The sequence below is a fragment of the Loxodonta africana genome, chromosome 8 (genome assembly GCF_030014295.1).
Source record: "Loxodonta africana isolate mLoxAfr1 chromosome 8, mLoxAfr1.hap2, whole genome shotgun sequence".
NCBI classification, from domain to species: Eukaryota; Metazoa; Chordata; class Mammalia; order Proboscidea; family Elephantidae; genus Loxodonta; species Loxodonta africana.
Window position 1 is genome coordinate 106,623,997 of NC_087349.1, and position 23,559 is coordinate 106,647,555.

Below are 23,559 nucleotides of genomic sequence, written 5' to 3' on the forward strand. Positions count from 1 at the left end.
CCCTGGAATCTCAACCTCAAGAACTTTGGGAACTGAAAGCAGAATTGTGCTCTGTAGTGGACACTGCTACATTAAGGGTTTTGTGTTTTTTTTCATCGTGCTTAGAAGGCTGATTCTAGGGGTCAAATAAATTTCCATTTATATAGACACTAGAGGACAGGTAGATTTGAATGTAAGATTGCAATAGACAAGGAAGGAAAAGCCATATCCTAGTGGTAGCTCAGAAACTCTGGTGGCATAGTGGTTAAGTGCTACAGATACTAATCACAAGGTTGGCAGTTCGAATCCACCAGGCACTCCTTGGAAACTCTATGGGGCAGTTCTACTCTGTCCTATAGGGTTGCTATGAGTTGGAATTGACTGTACTGCAGCAGGTTTAGAGGCAACTCATGAACAATAGCAGATGCTGGACCAGAGATGCTGTTCTAAGAAAAGAAATGACAGTTGATGGGGGATTAGATTAAGACAGTGACTGTTTCATGTTAGATTTTAGTCACTGCTAAAACCTTGTTTAGCCAAAATATGGGAAAAGGAATGGAGGAAGAGGATGAATATTTAGGGAAAACCTGATGTGTGCTGGAACCTGTGATAGGTGCTTCCCAGAGGCTAATTTATCTCACCCTCTTTAGACACAAAGACAGGGGCAGAACCCCCATTTTACAGTAAAGAAACTAGGTGCAAAAAACAAAAAAAACAAGCAACTTGCCCAAAGTCACATAGTAAATGCCAGAATCAAAATTTGAATTGACAGTCCACTGGAACGCTAAGTCTAGTTCTGTACTGGGCAGAAATCTACTGAGACTCTACACTCCTTAAGGTGAAATGGTCACTTGAATGTTTCATACTGATGGTGGAGGCCATCTCTCCAGCACACAGCAGGGGAAGCTGGGAATTTACATGCAATAACTAGAGAAGAAATGCTAAATATCTGGGCAACTTCTGGTGAACTGGACATTGTGAATCACCTGGGTGAGGCTGGTGGAAGGTATGCAGAATTCTGGTACAGACAAGACACTGTTCTCACAGAGCCCCCCACCCCACCAGTCAGGACTGGGAAGACAATTAAAGTAAACAAATAAACCAGAGCTTTCCAGGGGACAGTATATGCTAAAAAGAAAATAAAACAAGGTGACAGAATCTACTCTGGGCTCACCGCCTCCTCCCCCAAGCCAGTCACACACAGAAATAACAAACATTTTCAGGAAACCACAGTATTCCAGGCACACACAACCTTCCTCCAGGACTATCTTCTAATAACTGATGAGGATGTGATCTGCTTATAGTAGTTCTGTAGTGTTCACAGAAGAATGAGCACCCACACTTCCACGGCCCTGGCAGCCTTCAGCAGCTGTTGCCAACGCAGATGGCGCTAGAGGAAATAAGAAGTGCTGCTGTCTGGCTATCCTGGGAGGCAACCACTTACTTGGCCAACATGGCCCCAGAACCTCAGCTACAGGGTGGGAGCATTGTTCCTGGCAAGAGGCTGCCTTGTGGTGTCATGAGCCAAGACTACCCACCACCCAGTGCCGTTGAGGCTAGGTACCATCAAAGCAGTCCCCAAAATATGTTTTTGTTTGTCTTACAAGTTACCTTCTACGTTGGCTTGGAGGTGGGGGAGGCAGCTCACTAGTAATTCAGCAGGACCAACTGCGTCACTGACCATCGTGATGTAAGCAATGGAACTGGACAAGTGGGATTGGCCAAGTCCTGGTGGTTGATTTGCTCCCTGGTTCAGTGGTCGCTGGCATACCCCCTTTGATATCCAACCTTGTTTTCTGAGGGAGGTTAGGGACATTGAGAGGGCCTGTCCACAAATTCTTTATATTCAACTGAGTCAAACGTACACCCATTGTCAGGAAAACAAATAAACAAACAAACAAAGAACTTAGCAAGCTGGGTTGCAAATAACGGATGCGGTGCTGAGAGTGAGACAGGAGAGAGTTGAGATGAGAGCAGAAGCCCTTTTCAGGCAGTATAAGCAGCTAACTACCTGGCTCCTTGCTCTGTACCCGTCCTCAGCACACAGGTGGGACCACCTGGCCACCATCTGCATGCTCAGCCCCTCCCTTGCTCTGGACCAATCCTGTCAGCAGGATGACATTTAAAGAGACCCAGCTAAGCAGAAGAGGCATCTGTTCACTCAGTCAGTCCTCCTCTATCCTGCACACCCAGGCCTTGTACCAGCACCTGCCCTGCTCCATGGTCACAACATCCCTGAGTCCTCCTCTGGGCTCCAGCCTGGCTTGCTTGCCTCGTTATCAAGGCTTTTACTGCACGTAAACCACGATACCTCTTCCTCTACTACAAATTACCACAGTATGCAACAAAAAACGTCCAGAGAAACCATTCAAATGGAGCTGAGCAATTACATTTTCACCATGCAGGTGGGCCATCTACCGATTCAGTGCAGAAGACAATCAATTCACCATGATCCGAAACAAAGAAGCATACATCTTGTGTACACATGCACACACAAATGCACATATCTGCTTGACAAACTCTTTGTTATCCCTGATGGAGGACCTCCTTGTTGGTTTTCCACTAGTCTTTGATGTTCTCCCCTTTCCCTTGGTTGCTTTCTTTGGATGCTCTTGTTAACGACCAGCATCATTCCCAGAAATGGAGGGACAGGGAGCTGAACATCCTGTTTGCCTGAAATGTCTCCTCTACTTTTCCAAGCCAGGTGCTCCTCGGTGAGCACCCAGAGGGCAGGGCTCCCTCGCGATTTACCTTTGCAATCTGCACACACCAGTTGAGGAGGTACTGGGAGCCGATGTTGTCCTTGTGCTCGCGGACATAGTCCAGGAGGCAGCCAAAGGGCATGAGCTGTGTGATGAGCTGGACCGTGGAGGTCAGACAGATACCCAGCAAGCGGCACACGTGAGGATTGTCCACACTGGCCATGACATAGGCTTCCTGCGTGGAGAAGAGAAGAGATGACATTGGAAAGGCGCCTCTAGGGTACAAAGCGCAAGCATGATTTTGACTTTCAAAATACGTACGTGGGGAGGGCAAGGTGGCCTGCAAAAACGACCGAGTATGAAGGACATTTATGAAAGAGCTTTTCCATCTTAGTCTATGAAACTGCAAGACGCTTTGTGGAAAAAAGCACATTCCCTGGGTGCATCTAGGGGTCCCACTTACAGAGACTTTCAGGAGGCACTGAGCATTGGCAAAGCATTGGATGAAAATAGGAATGGAGTCACCCTGATATTTCTAAGTCTGCACACTGCTGATGTCACCGTTATGAAGACCTTGGCCTCAGGCCAAAGGTGCATGCAGAAAATCCGTGTATGGCTCCTTGGACACCCTGGATAATGACATGCCCAATCCATCAGGGACCCCCATCAGGGACCCCCACTATAGATACTCCAGAGGTGTAAGGGTAAGAGTGTCCACTCAAGGTCCCCCAAGTCAGGAGGCAGCCATCGAGGAAGACTTCATGTCTCAATAGAGCAGTCTTTGGCCTTTACTGCTGCATGAGTCCCAGTCCCTTACATCTGGGGTAAGGGCCCTGTCCAGTAATGTGATCCTGGGGACCCCTGTCAAGGGAACTGGGACTGCCCTGGGGAGTGATTGGCTCTGAGATGGACAGAGAGCCTAGACTTTTGATATCTTAAATCCACAGTCGGCGCTGGATCCCTGGACTAGCTGACTGCCTGGGATTCATTTCTCTAAGAGGATGTTGTATTGCCGCCCCCGACTCACTCTGATGATGGGAAAATCACCAGCTCTGTCTCAGGCAACCCCCATACTAACTCAGGCCTGCTGCCAAGGCGAGATCCTTTATGTGACACAGACCCATGAATATAGACTTCATTGTCACCCTTCTGCTATTCTTGGATAGAAGAAGCTGAATTTATTTACAATCAGACACACAATGGGAGGCTATCTTCTGTCTGACTGAGAATTAGAGAAGCCTCAACTTTACCCATAAATTCTTCTCTTTCCCATTAAAATACGAAGGGTGGTGACAGTTTATTCAGATGTGAGAAGGACCACATGGACTGCAGGACAGAGAGAAGTCAGGAGGCGCCTTTTTACTCCCAGCAACTCCTGTGCTTTGATTGTAGACATGGAGAAGTTAATGTCTCTCTGCAGAAGTGAATGCACCCTGGGCCAGGTCAGGCACTGGGGAGGGGGTGGTTGCCTGGGCATATCCTGTGAGCTGACCAGGCAGGCAGGGGCCAGGAGGATGGAGAAGGAGACAGTGATGATGGTGGTAGTGGGGTGAAAGCAGACGGACAGATAGGTAGGTAGGTAGATAGGTATATAGACAGACGGGGGAGAGAGAGAGCAAGGAACAGTTTTTTTAAACACAAATATGATTATAGCACTTTCCTTGTGTAAAGCCCTTCAACTGGCCCTTACTGCTCTAGAGATGACCAGAGGCACTGCTGGTCCCTGCACCCTGCCTCTGCCTCTCTGCTCTTGATCCTCCCTGGGGAGGTAGGGCCTTTGTCTGAAATGCCTTTCCACCTTCCCTTTCTCTGACTGAGCCTTTCTCAGCCTCAAGGTTGCTTTCCCAGAGGAGCTGTGCCTGGCTCCCTCGACTATGTTATGCTCTCAGGGTATCTAGCACCTCTTCCTTTAGAGGAGCAGCATCGTACTCCTGGGAACTTGTTAGAAGTGCACATCCTTGGGCCGTACCTGGCCTGCTGAGTGAGATGGGGGTGAGGGCAGTGCAGGCAACCAGTGTTGGAATAAGCCCTCCAGGGGATCCTGATGAGCTGAGGAACCACACAGCTTTAGAGGACTCATCATAATCTGTATTTACACATTTGTGTGATTTTCAAGAATGTCTTTTTTCCACCAAGCTCTTTGAGGCGTTCTCAGCTCCAAGTACGTGACCAGCATGCAGTTGATATCTCATAGTACTGAATCTTACTGACACACACTGCTTATATAGTGCCTCAAATCCACCCCCTGCCCCCGCCCACCACCCCACACGTGTTTTTTGCGTTACCTCAGCAAGTTTAGTAAGATTTTGAGGTGAGGGGCCTGGATCGTTTCTTCTTTGGTTATTCTAGCCATGTCTAACCCAGACCTAGAAACGCACTTGCCTCAATAATTTCAGGGTTGAGCCGCAGTAAAAAAAAACACAAACTCAGGGATTCAAAGCAAATCGAAGACCAAGTCACTTCCATTAACAACAAAATAACAAAATCTAAAAATGAAAAACAAAACTTATAGCTTTAAATGTCCGTTTAAAGACAAAAACAAACCAGTTGCCAGCAAGTAGACTCGGACTCAATGCGACCCTATGTGTGTTAGAGTAGAACTGAGCTCCATGGGGTTTTCAATGGCTGATATTTTGGAAGTAGATTACCTGGCCTTTCTTCTGAGGAGACTCTTGGTGGATTTGAACTGCCAATCTTTTGGTCAGTAGTCAAGTGCTAACCTCTGCATTAACCCCCACAAAAAAACCAAACCCGTTGCTGTCGAGTCGATCCCAACTCACAGTGACCCTATAGGACAGAGTAGAACTGCTCTATAGGGTTTCTAAGGAGCAGCTGGTGGATTCGAACTGCTGACCTCTAGCAGTCTTAGCATGCTGTAGCTCTTAACCACTGCGCCACCAGGGCTCTTTGCACTACCTAGGGACTCCTAAATATCTGTTGCCAAAGTTTTATTCAGAAAACCTCCCATTTAGGCTCTTGATTATCAAGTAGAGTCTGTATTTCTTTTCTTGTGTATTGTAAATGTGGTATCACATTATTAAGGAGCAGGGGAGATATTTAATACTTAGGTACTCAGTAGACATTTCAAACATCCCCTCATCTTAGAAAAGGGTTTATTTATAACGAGTGAAAGCCGGAAAGAGCCTGAATGTGCATTTGGTCTGATGCCATCATTTGCCAGAAGAGGAAACTGAGGCTCAGTGAAGCGAATGATGTATCCCAGAGGCCACACGACTTCTCTGTCAGAACTGGGGCCACAGCCTGGGTTGGTTTCCCGGTCTCTGTACCAGTGCCCCCTCCACATTCACCCCAACCTGGTGCACCTGGCCTTCAGCCCTGCTGCTCCCAGATGCAGACCGTGGTGAGAACGGACATGTGGTGTTCTGTTGAGGGCTCTGGTTACCGGGCGACCAGAGAGCTTCAGGCTTTATGACACACACGCACGGCACATACATAAATTTGTTTTGGCTACTCTTCCCATTGCCTTTCCTATATTTAAACTGGAAAGTCTATGGAAAAATTAATAGGCCTTGGGATTGGCAGAAAAGCACAAATCACATCTCTCCCACGAGTCTGGGAAGCTGTACAACCACAACACCAAAGAAATCCTCGGCTGGTCCTATTTTCTCAAGATGTGGTCATATTGCATTCATTTCTGAGGGGAAAAAATCTGCAAACCTGAGCAATCTGAGCAGCCCATCTGTGGTGCAGCAGCCAGGAGCTGACCTGGAACAGGAGACTGGGGAACAGAGCATGGGGCGTGGGTGTCGGCCACACAGAGTAGGGTGCCTTGCCAGCTCCCCATTAAAATCTCACAGACCGAAAGAACTGGGTCATCGTTTCCTCCCTACCCCCCAGAGCACAAAGGGAAGGCTGTTCAGTCGCGTGTCCCTTCAGTGTATTCAGAAATTCAAGTGAGCTTTGTTGTTGGTTGTTTATCTTGGAAATCTTCAAGGTACACAGTGACCTAAACCAAGTATGCTTGGAATTCCACAACAATCTTCTGAATTACCCACTCAAGCCAGGCGGGGCCCACTGAAAGGCAGGGCTCACACTCAAAGACATGGGTGGCTATTGTCTGAGGAGAACTGGTAGGAGTGTTGCTGAAACTTTGGTCACCTGGAAGGTCTATTATTTTGTCCCAGTTGAACTAATGTTTGGTTCCTTCCTCTTGCTTGCCAGCCACATGTATCACACTTTATGAATTGGGGAGCAGGATTTAACTAGATGTTAAACTTTTTAAAGAAAAGCATGTTTCTAGCTTTCAGAATGAAGAATAGGTCTCTACTAAATTTTTTAAACTTTGCTGTTAGGTGCTGAGTGGATTCCAATGCATAACGACCCCATGTGACAGCAGAGCTGCCCCATAGAGTTTCCTAGGCTGTAATCTTTACGGAAGCAGACTGCCTGGTGCGGAGCTGCCGGGTGGGTTGGAACCACCAACCTTTCAGTGAGCAACTGCGTGCTTAACCATTGTGATGCCAGGGACTAAGCCACTAATACGGGGCACTGCTGGTTCAGTGGTTCTCACGTTCCATGCAGGAGACCCAGGTTTGATTCCTGGACAGTGAACCTCAGACATGGCCACTATCCATCTATCAGTGAAGGCTTTCATGTAGCAATGATGCTGAACAGGTTTCAGTGGGGCTTCTGGACTAAGATGATGAAGAAAAAAGGCCTGGTGATCTACTTTTAAAAATCAGCCAGTGAAAACCCTGTGGATCACAACAGTCTGATCTGCAACCAATCATGGGGATGGCGCAGGACCGGACGGCATCTCATTGTGTTGTGCGTGGGGTCACCATGAGCTAGGGGGTCTCAATGGTAACCATCAAAAGGCCACTGACAGCATGTAAAGCAGGGGCTACAATCTATGGGTGCTGGAAACCAGTGCCCTCTCTATGGGATGAGAGGATTGGGTTACTGGGAAAATTTACAAGTAGGTGAGAGGATTTCAAGGACTGTGCCCAGCCCCATTGGCTGTCCTGTCACTGTTAGAATTGACCATTTTGCTTCCTTTAGCAGAAACCACTTCCTTCAGGTCTTCCCCTTTCCTTCAGGGGCTCTCTATCACCTGCGCATCACCTGTGCTGCTGGTACCCTGTTAGGGCTGGACAGACTCAGCTCTATGAAAAGCAAAGGAGAAAGCCTCACCTAGGGCTCAGCATCACAGCCATGACATTTGATACCAGAGGAGACAAAAGATGCCCGAATGAAGACACAAAGGGGGAAAGGAAATAAAAATGATGGAGGGAGAACAGGAGAGCAGGAGAGAGCAACTGGTAAAACCGGTGACCTTCAGGTGGTAGGTACACTTACTTTTTAAGTCTTGTTTATCGTTCTTTTAGCTCCATCCCCACCCCACAAACACATCCCTATCTCACCCAATTAAAAGATCCTGTGATGGGGGGTCCTTTTTCAGTAAAAATGACTCCCCTCTCAAAGCACAGATACTGTCTTAGAAATACTCCAAAACCCTCCTTATTGTTTATAAATATTTTTAAAAATTCACATTTCAACATTATTTTGTGGAATTTATTTGACTGTCTTGAATAGATAAAAAATGAATTGAGGAAATAAGTTCTGCAAAAAGTTTTTTTTTTTTTTTTGGCAGCATAGGTAAGGAGGTAGAGGTTGTAAGTGAAAAGACTTCACAAATGACATGAATTTGTAAACCAATAAATGAGAATTTTGCTTGATAAGTATATTATCAATGCGTGAGATTTTCTAATACATTGTATTAACATTATTTTTCAATTGGAAGTATACCAGAATATACTCATAGTGGGATGGAAACACTGGTGGCATAGTGGTTAAGAGCTATGGCTGCTAACCAAGAGGTCAGCAGTTCAAATCTGCCAGGCGCTCCTTGGGAACTCTATGGGACAGCTCTACTCTGTCCTTTAGAGGTTGCTATCAGTTGGAATAGACATGATGGCAGCGGGTTTTTTTTTTTTTTTTTTTTAATAAAGAGAAGGAATGGCTGCCCAGGAAAAATTAATTCAGTTGTGAAGCGTGGAGGATATTGTCACTGGGAATTTCATCGTGTCTGAACACATTAAAATAAGGCCCACGCTTGGATTGCTTATTGTATTTTCCATTCGATGGGTTACATATTAGAAGGGGTGGCATATTACCATCTGGCTTTTGTCTTCTTGGCTATAAGATCAACTAAATTCTCTAGACTTTTGAGACAATAAAACTAGCCTTTTTTCTTTCTTCCATCTATTTTTTTTTATTCTATTTCCCTAATTCACTGCCTGAGGCCCCTCCACCACCTCTTTCATTGGCCTTGCCTCAGGAAAAGAGCAGGAGTGTTCATCAGCCCACTGCAGGCGCAGGTCAATGTTATTAAAATGACTTGACCCCAAAGGGTTTGTCCATTAGATTTTGCTGGGCATCTAGTTGGATGGTCCCCCCCCCCACACCCCTCCGCCACCTTCAGCCTCTTCTCACCATCTTCAATTGGTGAGGGTTCAGAGAAAGCAGAAAAAGTTTGGTAGGACTGAATGCATAGACATAACAATAATTTTCTGGAACATTCCAAAGACTTAACCCATAAAGTAACAATCATCAAAAAGACACAGAATAATGAAATCATTTTGGGATTAAATAATACAGAAGGTGGAATGCAGTTGATAAAGTGGGCATTGTATCTCCTAAAAAACAAACAAACAAAAAACACCCCAAAACTGTTGCTGTTGAGTTGCTCCTGACTCATGACAACCCTATGTGTTACAGAGTGAAACTGCTCCCTGGGGCTTTCATGGCTGTCATCTTTACAGAAGCAGATTGCCAGGCCTTTCTTCTGCAGCACTGCTGGGTGGGTTTGAACTACCAAACTTTAGGTTAGTAGCTAACAGCAAACCATTTGCACTACCCATCCTAGACACCTTTAAAAAATGAACATAAGTTCTGGGTGTCTGAAATAATGGTGGGCTTGAATTCCACCCTTGCCACGTAAACCTAAGGAAGTTTCTCTATGCCTCAGTTTCCTCATCTAATAGATATTGAGCTTAACACCTATCCCACAGGTTCGTTATGAGCATCCCTGCAATCACGTGTGTTAAACATCTAGTACAGACACCGGTAACTAGTAGATGCCTGCAACTGCAAGCTCTCACCCATCTGGGGAGATGACAGAATGCAGGCAGTGAGTCTTTTCTACAAGAGAAGGACTTGGAGAGAATTATACCAACTACACCAAAACCAAAACCAAACCAGTTGTTACCAATTATAGCTATAAGGAAAAGAGACACAAAAAGTGAACACTTAGAACATGCTGATGAAACAAGTCTAAAACAGAGTAACGTGCTGCCAGGTGTTTCTTAGAAAAAGTGGCTTCTGATGCCCAGGGATAAAGAGATTGAAGAAAGCAGAAACTCACGTCAAGAATCTCTTTGTTGGCTTTTGGAGACGTGGCTTCTCTTAATTCTTTGATAGCCACAGGAATTTTAACTTTCTCTCCTTCTGGGATCCAGAGTCCCTGTGAGAATGAGAAGGGGAAACATTAGGTGGTCAGTCTTCAGACCATGCAGCAGGCTGGCTGCCTTGTGAGCTGGATGGATTTGATGAATGACACGAGCCTAAAGGGTGAGGGACGTTGGAACCACAGGTCTGCACACCATGACCAGCGGTCCCAGGAATCTTGACAGCTCAGCAAACGTATTGCTTTCAAGCTCTGTGAACCAGAGCTGTCACTTAGACAAAAACCCTAAGCTTGCACAGTTGTAAAGTCAGCGTAGATCACTTGGTCCAGAATTCTAAGATGCTAGACTAGGCCTCACTGATCAAATCAGACTTTATGCAAAAAGAAACTAGGAAAAAAAAATTTTTTTTTTTAACCTGGGCTTTATTCTGATGATCTATAACCAGTGACAGGAAACCCTCCCTCCTTCAGTCTGTTACTTTCACCAGCCTGTGCTACATATTCCTCTAAAAGGTAAACATCACCTTCTACAAAAACGTTTATTGTTTGTATATGTGTTCCACACACAGGACCATGTATTTGTCACTGTGATTAGAAAAGATTTCCTCTCAACTTGGAAAAACTTTGGAATTTTCCAAGTCCTTAGTGACACAAAGTGTAGACAATGGTGATAAATAAACAGCATACCCGGGACTTGTCTGGGCTCGCCCACGTGTAAGGTGAGAGGCGGGGTATACCTGTACCCCCTAAGCTTCCTGCTGGGGTGTCCCCTGCTGATCTTACCTTATACACAGTGCCAAAGGCCCCAGAGCCAAGCACTTTGATCTTCTTAAATTCTGTTTCCTTTAAGATCCTCAGGAGAGCTTGGTTGGGAGCTTCACCACTGGGCGTCACTGGCTCAACGAGCTGTGGACAGGAAGGAGAAGACCTGTGATGCTCTTTCGGAGCTGGCTGGGTAAGTGGGTGTTAGATAAGCTCAGAACATTAACAGCCAGAGACCAACAGTAGGTGGACAAGCTTTAGAACAAAGGATTTCCCATCCTTATTCAAGAGGGAAAACGGACACCTTCTCTAAAGAACTTTCTAGAAAGGCTTACAGGACACAGGAGACACAGAGCAGAAGCCTTTTCTCACAGAACACTCACATTTCAACAAATGCAATTTCTAGTTCCATTTCCATGACAATTAGCAGGACTGAAAAATTCTGGTGAAAGAAAATTTTTATATGGTGGTCGTTTTGGTGGCTGGTTGGGCCCTGTAACACAAAAGCACCACTATGCTTAGAAGCAGCTGTGGGTCTCTCCTCCCAGGGACTGGCTTCAAATGCAGCAGTGGACTCAGAGATGTTGGCTAAAGACAGTGCCAAGGATAACACCAACCACAAATAGCTAAAAAAGGAACAGCTATTTGTGTGGACAATGGCAATTTCCAAGAAAGGAATATCTATTACTTCAGCCCCAGTGCCTTTATAGGAACACAGCAAATATGGACTCTCAGCCTTTCTTCTATGGATACATGTATAGACAGGTACCATATTTTAAACAGGCTTGCCTCTACATAGCTTTGTAACCATTTTGTACAATCTACCCTAGAAACATTTGCATTTTATTGGAGAGGCATGCCAAAATGTAAACAATCTGCCATTATTGGACATTGAGAGATTCTGATTTTTCAACACAGTGAATAATGTATAATAATAGTGAATAATGCATAATAGAATTGCATATTGAAATACAAAAGTTTAAATTAATGACAACTCTTCGATCCTATGCTGAAGCAGTAAGCGTTCTCAAAGGCGGCGTCTGGCCCAGGCAGGTCACTCAGGGCCTTGGGGACCACTCACCTCTCTTTCCTGCAGCAGTCTGCGCAGCGTGCGCTTCCGGACAATGTGGCGCCTTCGCATGAAAAGGCCAATCCCAAGAGCCATCACCACCAACAAGAGGAGGCCACCCACAATTCCAGTGGCGATGGATGGGATCTTGGGCCTGGAATGAGGTGGGGAGACAAGAGAGGGTAAGCTGTGCTGATTGCTTTCATTAGATTTGGCTTTTTAAATATTTCCTGCATGTTTGGACACAGTGACATCATTTACAATTATCTCACAAAGTGGGACACTCTGAGGCTTCTAAAAGAAGGAGAGAAAGGGGTCTAGGCCAGCATGTCTAGCTTTCTCCAATAGGACAGGCACCCTTGGCCCCTGCTTTCTGCATTTTTATAACCGAGACCTCTATATGTGGTGGTAATCATTTTGAAAAAACTCTTGATTAAGAAAATACATAATTCAAAAAGGAACTCGCCTCCAATAATGCTCTTCTATAAGTTTGTATTTTCTCTGTCCCAAGATCATGTCCATACGGAACAGCACTCCACATATGGGAGACACGTGAGGTGTACAGGCCAAGTTGGGTGCAGTGACCCTTTCAATAATGTTGACACTCCCCTAGGGGTCCTTGGCTTTCATGTTGGGACCCGCGGCCACGTGAAGTGCTTTATGAATGAGCTTGGAAGTGGTTATGAAGTGACAGGGCTCAGATATAACAAGCATCACTGTCACAGATGAGTGACGTCATCGTATAGCCCTCAGGCCACTCTAATGCACTCTTCCTCCCACGGAGGTCATGTCCAATTTCAGGAAGAGCACAGATTCAAAACCCAGGATTTCAAACTCACCGGGGAAAAGGACCATCTGAATTAGGAATATTCACAAAGCTACTATTCTCAAGTATCTACCATATTCGAGCTGCTGGCAAACTGATTAGTATTTTCAGGTCGGAATGTTAATGAGTGTCAAAGATTCATTAGCAGCATCCTTTGCACATAAAGAATGTGTCACCGTCCTCACAAATTTCTCTTAAGTGGGCCAAATGTACTTCATTAAGATGACAGTTTACAACACTTTCTTCTTAGGGAGAGCAAAAGTCATCTCGTGATTTATACCAAACCCCTAATTAACACAGTTTGAATTAATGAGCTTTACTATCTTGAAGGGAACATCGGGAGCTACTAAGGAATCAGAAAAGCATATGTGTTCCATTGAGAGCTGCGGTAAAGGTGAGGATAGGGAAATGAGTACCTGAGTAGGGAGGGAAAAGAAGCATCTGAAAAAGTAAGTATAGTGAAGAATGGTCAGTGCCTGGTTTCGAGGTGGGGATGTGATGGGAAACCTCATTGCTAAGATACTGATTGTACTATGAAGACAAGAAAACTTTTGCTGGGTGTCCTTGAAGAGGCAGGGATGAAAGGAAGAATCCACCTCTGGGAAATTGCCGTATTTCTCTTCATTGATTTGATGGACGTTTTTTTAGGAGGGCTCAGTTATTATGGTCAATCATGGAGCAGAAGAGTGTGCTGAAACTGAGGAAGGGCTGTTAAGGGAAGGGATTTTGTAGGCATACCCGAAATGGCAAAGAAGCCTGGAAGTCTTTGAGGATGTCAGGAATGGCAAATGGGTGGGCATTCCCTGATTCCTCGCTGGACACTGTTAACTGATGACACCGCTCTTTCCTGATGAGTTTGAACAGGAATTGATAGTTCTGCTTTTCTTAATGCAGCCCTTTAAGCAGTGACTGCCAGTTGATCAGAATGGAAATGCTGAAGGAATCCCAGGTGCCTTTGCTGGGCTGCGTCTCTAGAGAAGGAAGTAAGGAGAGGGACTTTCCCCAGCCTGGAGCTTTGTCACTGAACAGAGTTCATTCAAACACAGGGTTGTGACAGGACCAACTGGGCTACTGGGAATAGAAGAAGAGCAGCTAGAAGAAGAGAAGGACCCAACAAAACTGCTGTAACCCAAGAAATCAGACACGGCCTATGTATGAAGAGAAGTGACTGGGTGTTGAGAAGCAGCTTCTGTGGGGCAGGCCCCAGAGGCTCACATCCTGCATTCCCGCCACAAACGCACAACCAATGAAGTCGGCGTGTGGGAGGAATCAGAGGAGGAATAAGATCTTGATGAGGCCAGAGGACAGGCATTTCTGGTCATTTCTGATAGTATACAGTAGACACAAAGATGTAACACTTACCCATTCGTTGCACAGCCTTCAAGACCTGGTCCAGCACAGCTGTAGGAATTGAAAGAAAAATCCATATTTTGTTCATTTGACTTTTTCCCAAATTTTCTTGGAAGTTTTTAAAGTTAAATCATAAGGTAATATATGTTAAATTACTCACAAGTCATTAAAGTCACAGTGTATCTCAACCATGGGGTGGCAATTAGTTATTTATTATGCATTTATTCATTTGTTCATCCGTTCAGCAAATGCTTTTGCATGTCTATTCTGTGCATTAAACAAAGTGGACAGCTCCTGACCTTCATTATTGAAATGTCTGAATAGATTACTTTTGACACAGGTATAGCTGCCTCACAGCTGTCTCTGCGATGTCAGTATGAATAGGAGAGAAGTGGGAGCCCAGAGTAGAAACAGTTACTGGGGTCATATTGATAAAGGAGTAGGGTGGCAGCGGGGAGTCACTTAAAAGTCACAAAGCCTGGACTTTAAAGAATCATCTACAGTGAGGGAATAGAGAAAAGGTTGGTCAGGAGGACTCTCATGAGAAGGATACTAGACAGGATGAGAGAGAAGGAACAAGCCCTCATAAATTAACGTGTTACCAATGCAAGTGGCAGAAAGCAAATGGATATGAGACACAATGTGAACTTGGTAGCCCACCTGGAGGAGTGTCAGAAAGGAAAGGCAGGCAGAACAGAGGAGCTGGTGTGTTGATGATTACAGACACAGGCAACTGGGAACAGGAGCTGGCCTCATCCACCTCCCCTAAACTAAAATGTCCTACATGGAGTTGCAACAACACTTGGTCAGCTTAAATGTTACTCCTGCAGAAGCTGTGACCCTGTTCTAGCGGAACAGATCATCAACCATTATTCTGCTTAGAGAATGATGGTTCAAAGAGTAGATTAAGCTGGCTGTGAAGCAGGGTAACATTTGTCAATACAAACATCAATAGGAAAACATCAAAATACTCCAGTTAAATGGACAGGCCCCACATTTCATGGTCTGATGATAGATGAATGACTACATTTCAAATATAAGAAGGGGGTTGTTTGACACTGTCATCGGGCCCTAAACATTTCCTATCTCCATTCCCTGTGTCTCATTAAAAGGGCTCTCATGTCTACACTCTACTCATTTTGGTTTTGACGGTCTGAGCTCTCCCTCTTTCCCATGCTGTCAGATAAAGCAGTTTCACAATGCGATGTGTTTGGGCTTCATTCATGTACCACACACACACACACACACACACACACACACACTTCTTCAGGCAGTGGAATACCCAGGGCATCCTATACATAGGGTCACCACGAATCAGAGTCAACATGACAACTAACAACAACAACAAAGCATTGCTTAGGAAAACTGAAGTTGTTAAAAAAAAAATTCACTAATGAAATGACCAGAGCTCTGGTAGTGCACTGGTTGACAGCTTGGCTGCTAACCAAAAGGTTGGCAGTTTGAATCTACCAGCTGCTCCTTGGAAACCCTAGGGGGCAGTTCTACTCTGTCCTATAGGGTCACTGTACGTCGGAGTCAACTTGACGGCAAAAGGTAATGAACTGACCACTGATAAAATAAGACCTGACTCAAAATATTCTTCCGCATTAGCATTCTGGTATGGAAGCTTCCCCATAACTATTGAATGTAATACAGTGCGAATACAGTGCAAAGCAACTGCAAATTGATATTGCAAATTTTGGACAAGATGCAGGGTTTTATGCAGTGTAAGCGCTGTTGGAAAATTGCAGAGATTGCTAGCAAGAAGCTATTGACAAATAAAAATCTCAGAGGGAAAGACAGCCCAGCTTACATTTGAGGAGATGATTGACAAGGATAGGGATGTGACAAGTGCTGCAAGAGAGAATGGTTTGAGTATCAAAGGACTAAGAGTCCTGGGGAACACTGATGGAGCCCTTGCATGAGCTTGCAGAAACACTGCGACAACAGGTTGAATAGGAAGCAAAAGAGACCATACTATACTGTCATTCTTACTGTCAGAAAAATTATTCTCTCTTCCTCACTTGATTCTTTTTATATAACTGCAATTATAACTACCCCCCCCCCAAAGAAAAAAACCCCGTTGCCATTGAGCTGATTTCAACTTATAGTGACCCTACAGGATGGGGTAGAATTGCCCCATGAGTTTCCATGGATCTACTGGTGGATTCGAACTGCCAACCTTTTAGTTAGCAGCAGGCTCTTGACCACGGCACCAATTATAGTAGTAATTAAATTTTGTTACTTATAATAAAAATAGGCAAATATTATTATTATTTGCCTAACTTATCAGAATAAAAATCTCAAAGAAGTTCTCTCACCATTTACTATGAAAATGTGGTCGCTTTTCCAAATGGGCTTGCTTCAGGTGGCTTTTGCATTACTCTTAGATAACAAGACCTCCCACAGATGCAAGGGCAGGCAGGCTCCTATGTTACAATCTGAGCTCTTAAACAGTACTGGTTCATGAGATCTGGTGATTACTGAGCCTCTCCAAATAGATAGTTAACTATAAAAATGGGGAAATGTATACAGTCCCTTTGAGAAATCATTGAGACAATGGATCTTTTAATGGTGCACACATCACAAATACCAAAACCCCAAACCAAATCCATTCTTATCAAGTCAATTCCCACTCATAGTGACCCTGTAGGACAGAGTAGAACTGCCCCATAGGGCTTCCAAGGAGTGACTAGTGGGTTTGAACTGCCTATCTTTTGAATAACAGCCAAGCTCATAACATTGCACCACCAGGGTTCCTCACACATTATAAATACACAGTAAAAAATGTTTTCTTATTTTCTTACCATCCTCAACATTTCTCCACATTAAAAAAAAAAATTCTATCATGTAATTCTTATATAATTAACAACTTCAGGAGAAGATACAGATAGTAATAGCAAGCTTATATAAAATTTTATGTTCTTCCCCCAATAAAAAAAAATCTTAGAATCAGGAAGGTAATGAACTATAAATGAACTATACGGAAGATAAAATATTCATGCAACTTTATATGGCAAATGACATAGCATCAGGATTTTATTTGAAAAAAAGGAACAAAGAGACAGAAATCATATAACGTAATACAATTTTTGTGGGACACCATAGTGGGAAATATAATTGTATTATGACATTGAAGCCAGGCAATGAAGATTTATTACCTAGAAAGTAACAGAATGAAATTACAACAAATGGCCATTAACATCTTTTATTTAAATCTTGATTAAATTTCCTCTTCTTATATTTGGCAAACTGTTTCTCATATAGAAGTAAATTTATTGAAAAATCCCAACTTTCCAACAACATTCTAGACTCCCTCTATGCCCAAGGACATTCATTTGCAGACTCATAGACACACACACACAATTTACCTCCAAAACATAGAAAAGTGGGAAAAGACACAACACATTTTAGAATCTGCTCCAAACTGTGAAAGTAAAAAAACAAAACTATGAGCAGCCATCTAAAATACCCTGTTAATCCAGAACAAAAGACAAAGGAAGAAACTCAAGAATCAGAGAAGGAATTGGACTATAGGACTATTGTCTACATAAACCACTGCCTCCTCTGCCTTGAGACCAGCAGAACTAGATGGTGCCTGGCTACCACTACTGAACATTCTGATCAAGAACACAATTAAATTCTGATAAAAAGGGAGAAAAATGTGGAACAGAACTTCAAATTCTTAAAGAAACCAGACTTACTGGACCTATTCAGGCTGGAGGAGTCTCAGAGACTATGGCTCTGAGTTGTTATTCAAAATTCAATTGAAACTATCCCCTGAAGTCACCTTTAAAATAAGTATCAGTTTATCCTTAAGATTAAAGTTTGTCACCCTTGATTACTGCATTAAAGAAAAAAAAAAATCCATATAAGGCCAAAAGGTCAACAGTTATTTTAAAGCACAGATGAGAAGGTTGGGAGGCAGGGAGATGAAGTAAACAAAAGTGACACAACTAGAGCAGAAGTAACGAGAATGTTGCCAGAATGTAAAGAATGCAACCAACGGCACTGACCATTACATCTAAAAAGAGTGAAATGGGAATGGATTTTGCTGTGTATATTTTCACCAAAAAGAAAATTAAATAAAAAATAGGTTAAGTGAAAAGCTAGCAAAGTATAGCTTATACCAAGGAGAGTTTACAAACTGGCCAATATAACCAGCATGCTGATAAACCCAAATGGGAAAAAAATATGAAAAACCTTATATTTGTACCAAAGAGGTCTTTGGTGAAATTCAGAATCCATTTGTCATTTTAAAAAACAGTTAGAAACAAGTAATATATGATTATTTCCTTAAGAGGACAATAAGTATCTCAAACTACCAGCAAATGTTCTTAATGGTGAGTCACGACCACTATCCTCATCGCCATCAGATAAAAAGCTTCAATGTACACTGTGTCTGATGTTATTTGGGAAATTCTGACCCTTGAAGTAAGAACTGAAACTTTGGGAAAAGAGGAGATGAAAATATGATTATTGGAGATAATACGGTTGTCTCTCTGAAAAATTCAAGATCATGAACTAAAACACTATTTAATTTCAAAGGAAGTTCAGTTAAGCCTATCAAGACAAGATAAATATGCCTCCCCCACCAAATTAAAAAAAAAAAGGGCTCTTTTATATATCAACAATAAAATGTTAGAAGATACACTGGAAAATAAGATCCAATTCACAACAGCAAAAATAAATACAAAATACTTATGACATGAAAAAAGAAAATGACAAAACTTATTGAGATTTAAATAAAATGACTTTGATAGATAGAGAAGTATATTATCTCCTGAATGGGAATGTAGACTATTATCAAGATGTCAACCTTTCTTAAATTAATTTATTGGTTTTGTTTTTTTTTATTTCTTTTGGTGGGAAACTTAGAGAATATTGCAAGATCACTGGGAAAAAAACAAAAACAAAGGATTAGATTAAGATTAGAGGAAACGTCCAGGCTTCTCAAATATTGGCCGGGTATTTATTTTGCAGTCACCTAGGATTGAAACCTCTAGACTACAGAGTCATCGAATGATGGAGCCCTTCTATTTGCCCCCACGGTGGCTGAGACCCAGGAAGGGGAAAAGACAGAGGTAGGTCATTATACCAGTCAGCCCAAAGTCCAGGTCACCTGGCTCCAGGCTTAGACTCTTGCATACAATTAAAATATTTTTCCTTCCAGGAACATTAACACAACCACTCTGGCCCAAGAGCTACACTCCATTCTGGCCTTAAAGCAAGCTAGATATTGTTGGTGAGTTGTTAACATTCTAGCAAAAAGTTTGATGATGAGACTGGTTCTTTAACACAGGCCCAGTGATGGTGTTTTCTTTAGGTTACTAGGCTCACTTCTATAAGATCTATCATTACTTCTATTTTGGTAAATTTAGGATATGCTTGAAAATTTTTAGGGCTCATGATTTTTTTTTTTAATTAGAAGATTCTGCAATGCTTAAGAACACTAATCAACATCATCATCACAGTCATTATCACCACCATCACTACCACTACCACCACCATCACCTCCACCAAGATCATCCCTACACCGTCATCATCGCTGCCTCCATCACTTCCACTATCACCACCACCATGACCATCACCACCACCACCATCACCTCCACCAAGGTCATCCCTACGCCGTCATCATCGCTGCCTCCATCACTACCACTATCACCACAACCATGACCATCACCACCACCACCACTTCCACCAAGGTCATCCCTATGCCCTCTTCATCACTGCCTCCATCGCTACCACCACCACCACCACCACTGCTATCACTGTAATTGAGTGTTCACTGTATTCCAGGCACTACTATAAGTACATTACACATATTAACTCATGATTATAAAAATCATGTGAGCTACGCACTATTATCCTAATTTACAGATGAGGAAAGTGAGGAAGAGAAAGGTTAAGACACTTGTCCAAGACCACACAGCTAGTAAGAGTTGGATCCACATAAAGAAAGCAAGTAACAATTACAAAGAGGGTTGAGAACTTTGAGAGACACAAGGACACATGAAATATTACACATGGAAACTCAGCTTCCCTTTCTGATTGTGGGAATAGTCCAGTTTGATTGCCAAATTCATCATTCCAGGAAATAAGATGCATATAAGTTTTAATTTTAATTACTAAGTTTAATTTACTTAGTAACAGCTCAGTGATCAATTAAGCAAAAAACTAGGAAATATTAGTTTCATTAACTGCCAAACAACAACAATCAATTCCTGTACTAACCCCAGTATTCTGGAAAGATATGTAAGAAATCTTTGATAAGAGGCAGAGGCGGTAGCTAGCAGGATCTACACTCTCATTCCAGCTCTAGGTTATTCTTTCTTGTTTGGACATGTTGGCCTTGCAGAACAGAGCTCTGGCGTGATAGACATATGAGGGACAGACAGGTATTCCTACCAGCACTGTCATCTGCCTACAAACACGTCATTGCTGCTGCTGTTTACAAAATGCAAAAACACCTTAAGCAATTGACCCAGATACAAACTTCTGCAACTTATTGCCTGGAAATTTTGGAAACATTTCAATCTATGAATTTGCAAGGGAGGAAACGCTTTGCTATTCTGCATTTTCTTTTCTAGGGGCTAGACCTGCACTCACCCGAAAGTGCAGTTTGGATGGCACAGGTGGCACACGTGACTGGCATCCGCATACTTCCAGACCAGGGTGTTGTTTTCTCCCAGGATCCCTGATGGGCAGGTCTTGACACAGTGGGGGCCGTCGATGTAGTGGGCACACTTTATACAGCTGTCAGGTCCCTGCATCAAGACGGACAAACATTTATGCCTATTTCTTTTTCAAAAAGGAAGTAATGTTTTACTTAAAATACATACTTATTACGAAAATATACAAATGATTGAGAAGTTCTCAAAGTAGAAAACAAGTCTTCTGTGATAGGTCGTCTGATGTGATCACAATTACTAAACCGGTTGCGGTCCAGTTGATTCCCACTCACAGCGATCCTATAGGACAAAGTAGAACTGCCTCATAAGGTTTCCAAGGAGTGGCTGGTGGATTTGAACTGCTGACCTTTAGGTTAGCAACCACAGCTCTCAAGCACTCACTGCCAGGGCTCCACCACTGTTAATAGCTTAGTAAAAAGTCTTCCTGGCTTCAAATGCACGTAAGACATTAAATCATAAAAGAAATTAAACTGTTTAATTATTGCATTTTGTTTCATACGTTGTGAGCATCTTTCCTTGTCAAAACAATACTGACTGACCCACAGGCACATTTATAGCTTTAATGGTCACTTTCTGGTAGATCGTATTTGAAAATAAAGGGTAACTCTGAGGGAAGGCAGGCTTCCCGAGGAAGATCGAAGAAAACCCTTATCTTTGTTGCCCCAGTGATGAGAAGGGACAAATGCATGTGCCTAGGTGGCTGCATAATTAACTGTTTAATGTGCTAAATTTGGTTTGGTTTGTAAAATGTGGAAGGTCCTCGTAACACTTACAGAAGTCAAAGCAGTGGGCCTGTTTGGGTTGTGTCCCCCGCACTTCATAAGGGGACTGAAATTAAAACGTTCAAGGTAGGATTTTCCAGGTGGCTACATTCTGTAACGTGTCTATTCAAAGGCTGAGCATACCCAGAGCCAGAACAACAGACAACTCAAGTCAATAGCACCGATTAGTTCATTTCATTGGTGAAAATTTAAACAAACACCATGTTATAATCAGCCATTTGGTACTCTATATCTCAAACCATACGCTCTTCATCTCTGTCTCATTTTGAGAGAACTTCTGAAAAACGTTTCAATTACTAGATGTAGATACAGCTGCTGAAGCTCAAATCCAAACAGAGCTCCTTATACAAATAATATTGAGTTAACAACACTAAGACCTTGGTATGAGGGGGGCCTGAATTCTCACTTACGTTTTTAAAAATATTACCATTGAACACATGAAACTCTGAATTAAGGGTTCTTTCAAAAATTTTCAAGTGATTATAAATTAATGGTGGCACAGCGGTTAAGAGCTCGGCTGCTAACCAAAAGGTTGGCAGTTCAAATCCACCAGCTGCTCCTTGGAAACCCTATGGAGCAGCTCTTCTATGAGCTGGAATCGACTTGATGGCAACAAGTTTTTAATATTAAAGAAGTTGACAATGTTTGATTAAAATGATGAAGCGATGATGACAGATGTCAGAAATGGTGAAAACTGGCTGACGATATACCCAGTCCTAAGACTTCTAGCTTGCATGTTTGTTATGAGCTTCAGAAAAGCTTCCAGACTGAGATGGGCCAGGAAGAAAGGCCTAGTGATCCGCTTCTGAAAATCAGCCAATGAAAACCCTAGGGATCACAATGGTCTGATCTTCCTGTGCATGGGGTTGCCAGGAGTCAGGGCTGACTTGATGGCAGCTAACAACATGACTTCTAGAGATGACATCTAGAAAAGGAGTTAATACCCACTGCAGGCTTTCATGTTTTATGGTGAAACCATAGCATCATTAAATCTGTTTGGGGATGTTTGACTGAAAATGTCATAGGTGGGTTGTGTGATGATTTCAAATCAAACACAGCCACTTTGTCCCGGTTGTCAGAGTACACTGTTCCTAATCTGAGAAGTGGGCTTGGCATCCTTGGCAGCTACAGAATGACCTTGGTCATTGTCCTTTCTCTGCCGCTGTGCAAGCTTTTCCCCTATGAAATGTGAGTGAAGACAATCAAATGTGCTCCTTACGCGTCCCGTGCAGGTTATATTCATGGGCTGGGGCAGACATTCAGGATGGCACTGTATGCACTCGGATTTCTCCACAAACTCCCTCGGCTCTCTGAGAGAAGGAAGAAAGGAAACTGATGAACGCCATTCCTTGAGACCCTGCTTCAATATGCTGTGTGGTTACGACTGTCTCCATCCATCTGCTTGGTTGCCTTCCTCAGAAATTCAAAATAATGTTAGGTAAAGGTCAAACAGTTGGGACTCAGTTGGACTATAATATAATAAAGTGATTCCATTGATTGAATCCAAATCATGGATATTTAAATTAAATAGGACCAAAATGATAACTGTAGAATAAAGAGCGGGAAAAGGAGGGAGGGATATATTACCTGCTCAAATGGTTACCCGTGAAAACAGTAAACAGGAAACACAGGTGTGAAAAAATTTTGCTAGTACATTCTTCACTGATACACCGATCAATGTGAAGCAAGAAGCTGATGTTGGATTGAAAAGACAAAATAGTTGTGACAGCTGATAAAAAAAAATAAGAAGAGAGAAATCCGCCTGGTAATTAGCTGCAGACTTTCACTCCACACAGTGACCATGGGTGTTCACACACTGCAAGTGTGCCTCGAGTCCTTCCTTTCAGACAAAGGGAATCAATTCAACCAAGCATCATACGTTGACTGTTTCCCTGTGCTTCTTCTGGGGTCACCACGCCAGCTAGCGGAGGCCAGTCTCGAAAAGCCAGCAGGTCTGCTGAACGTCAG

At 43.1% G+C, this 23,559-nt stretch overlaps 1 protein-coding gene across 2 annotated transcripts in view; it reads right to left on the reverse strand.

Annotated features, from left to right (window-relative positions):
* The window catches only part of EGFR (epidermal growth factor receptor), a 223,239-nt gene that overhangs the window by 24,863 nt on the left and 174,817 nt on the right, over window positions 1-23,559 (reverse strand). For both annotated transcript variants that reach the window (XM_010587150.3, XM_010587149.3), the window contains exons 14-20: window positions 22,811-22,901; window positions 20,727-20,884; window positions 14,130-14,168; window positions 11,954-12,095; window positions 10,894-11,016; window positions 10,069-10,167; window positions 2,731-2,916 (exon numbers count right to left, since the gene is read on the reverse strand). In XM_010587150.3, the coding sequence (XP_010585452.1) occupies window positions 2,731-2,916; window positions 10,069-10,167; window positions 10,894-11,016; window positions 11,954-12,095; window positions 14,130-14,168; window positions 20,727-20,884; window positions 22,811-22,901 (838 nt within the window). The remainder of the gene's footprint in view (window positions 1-2,730; window positions 2,917-10,068; window positions 10,168-10,893; window positions 11,017-11,953; window positions 12,096-14,129; window positions 14,169-20,726; window positions 20,885-22,810; window positions 22,902-23,559) is intronic.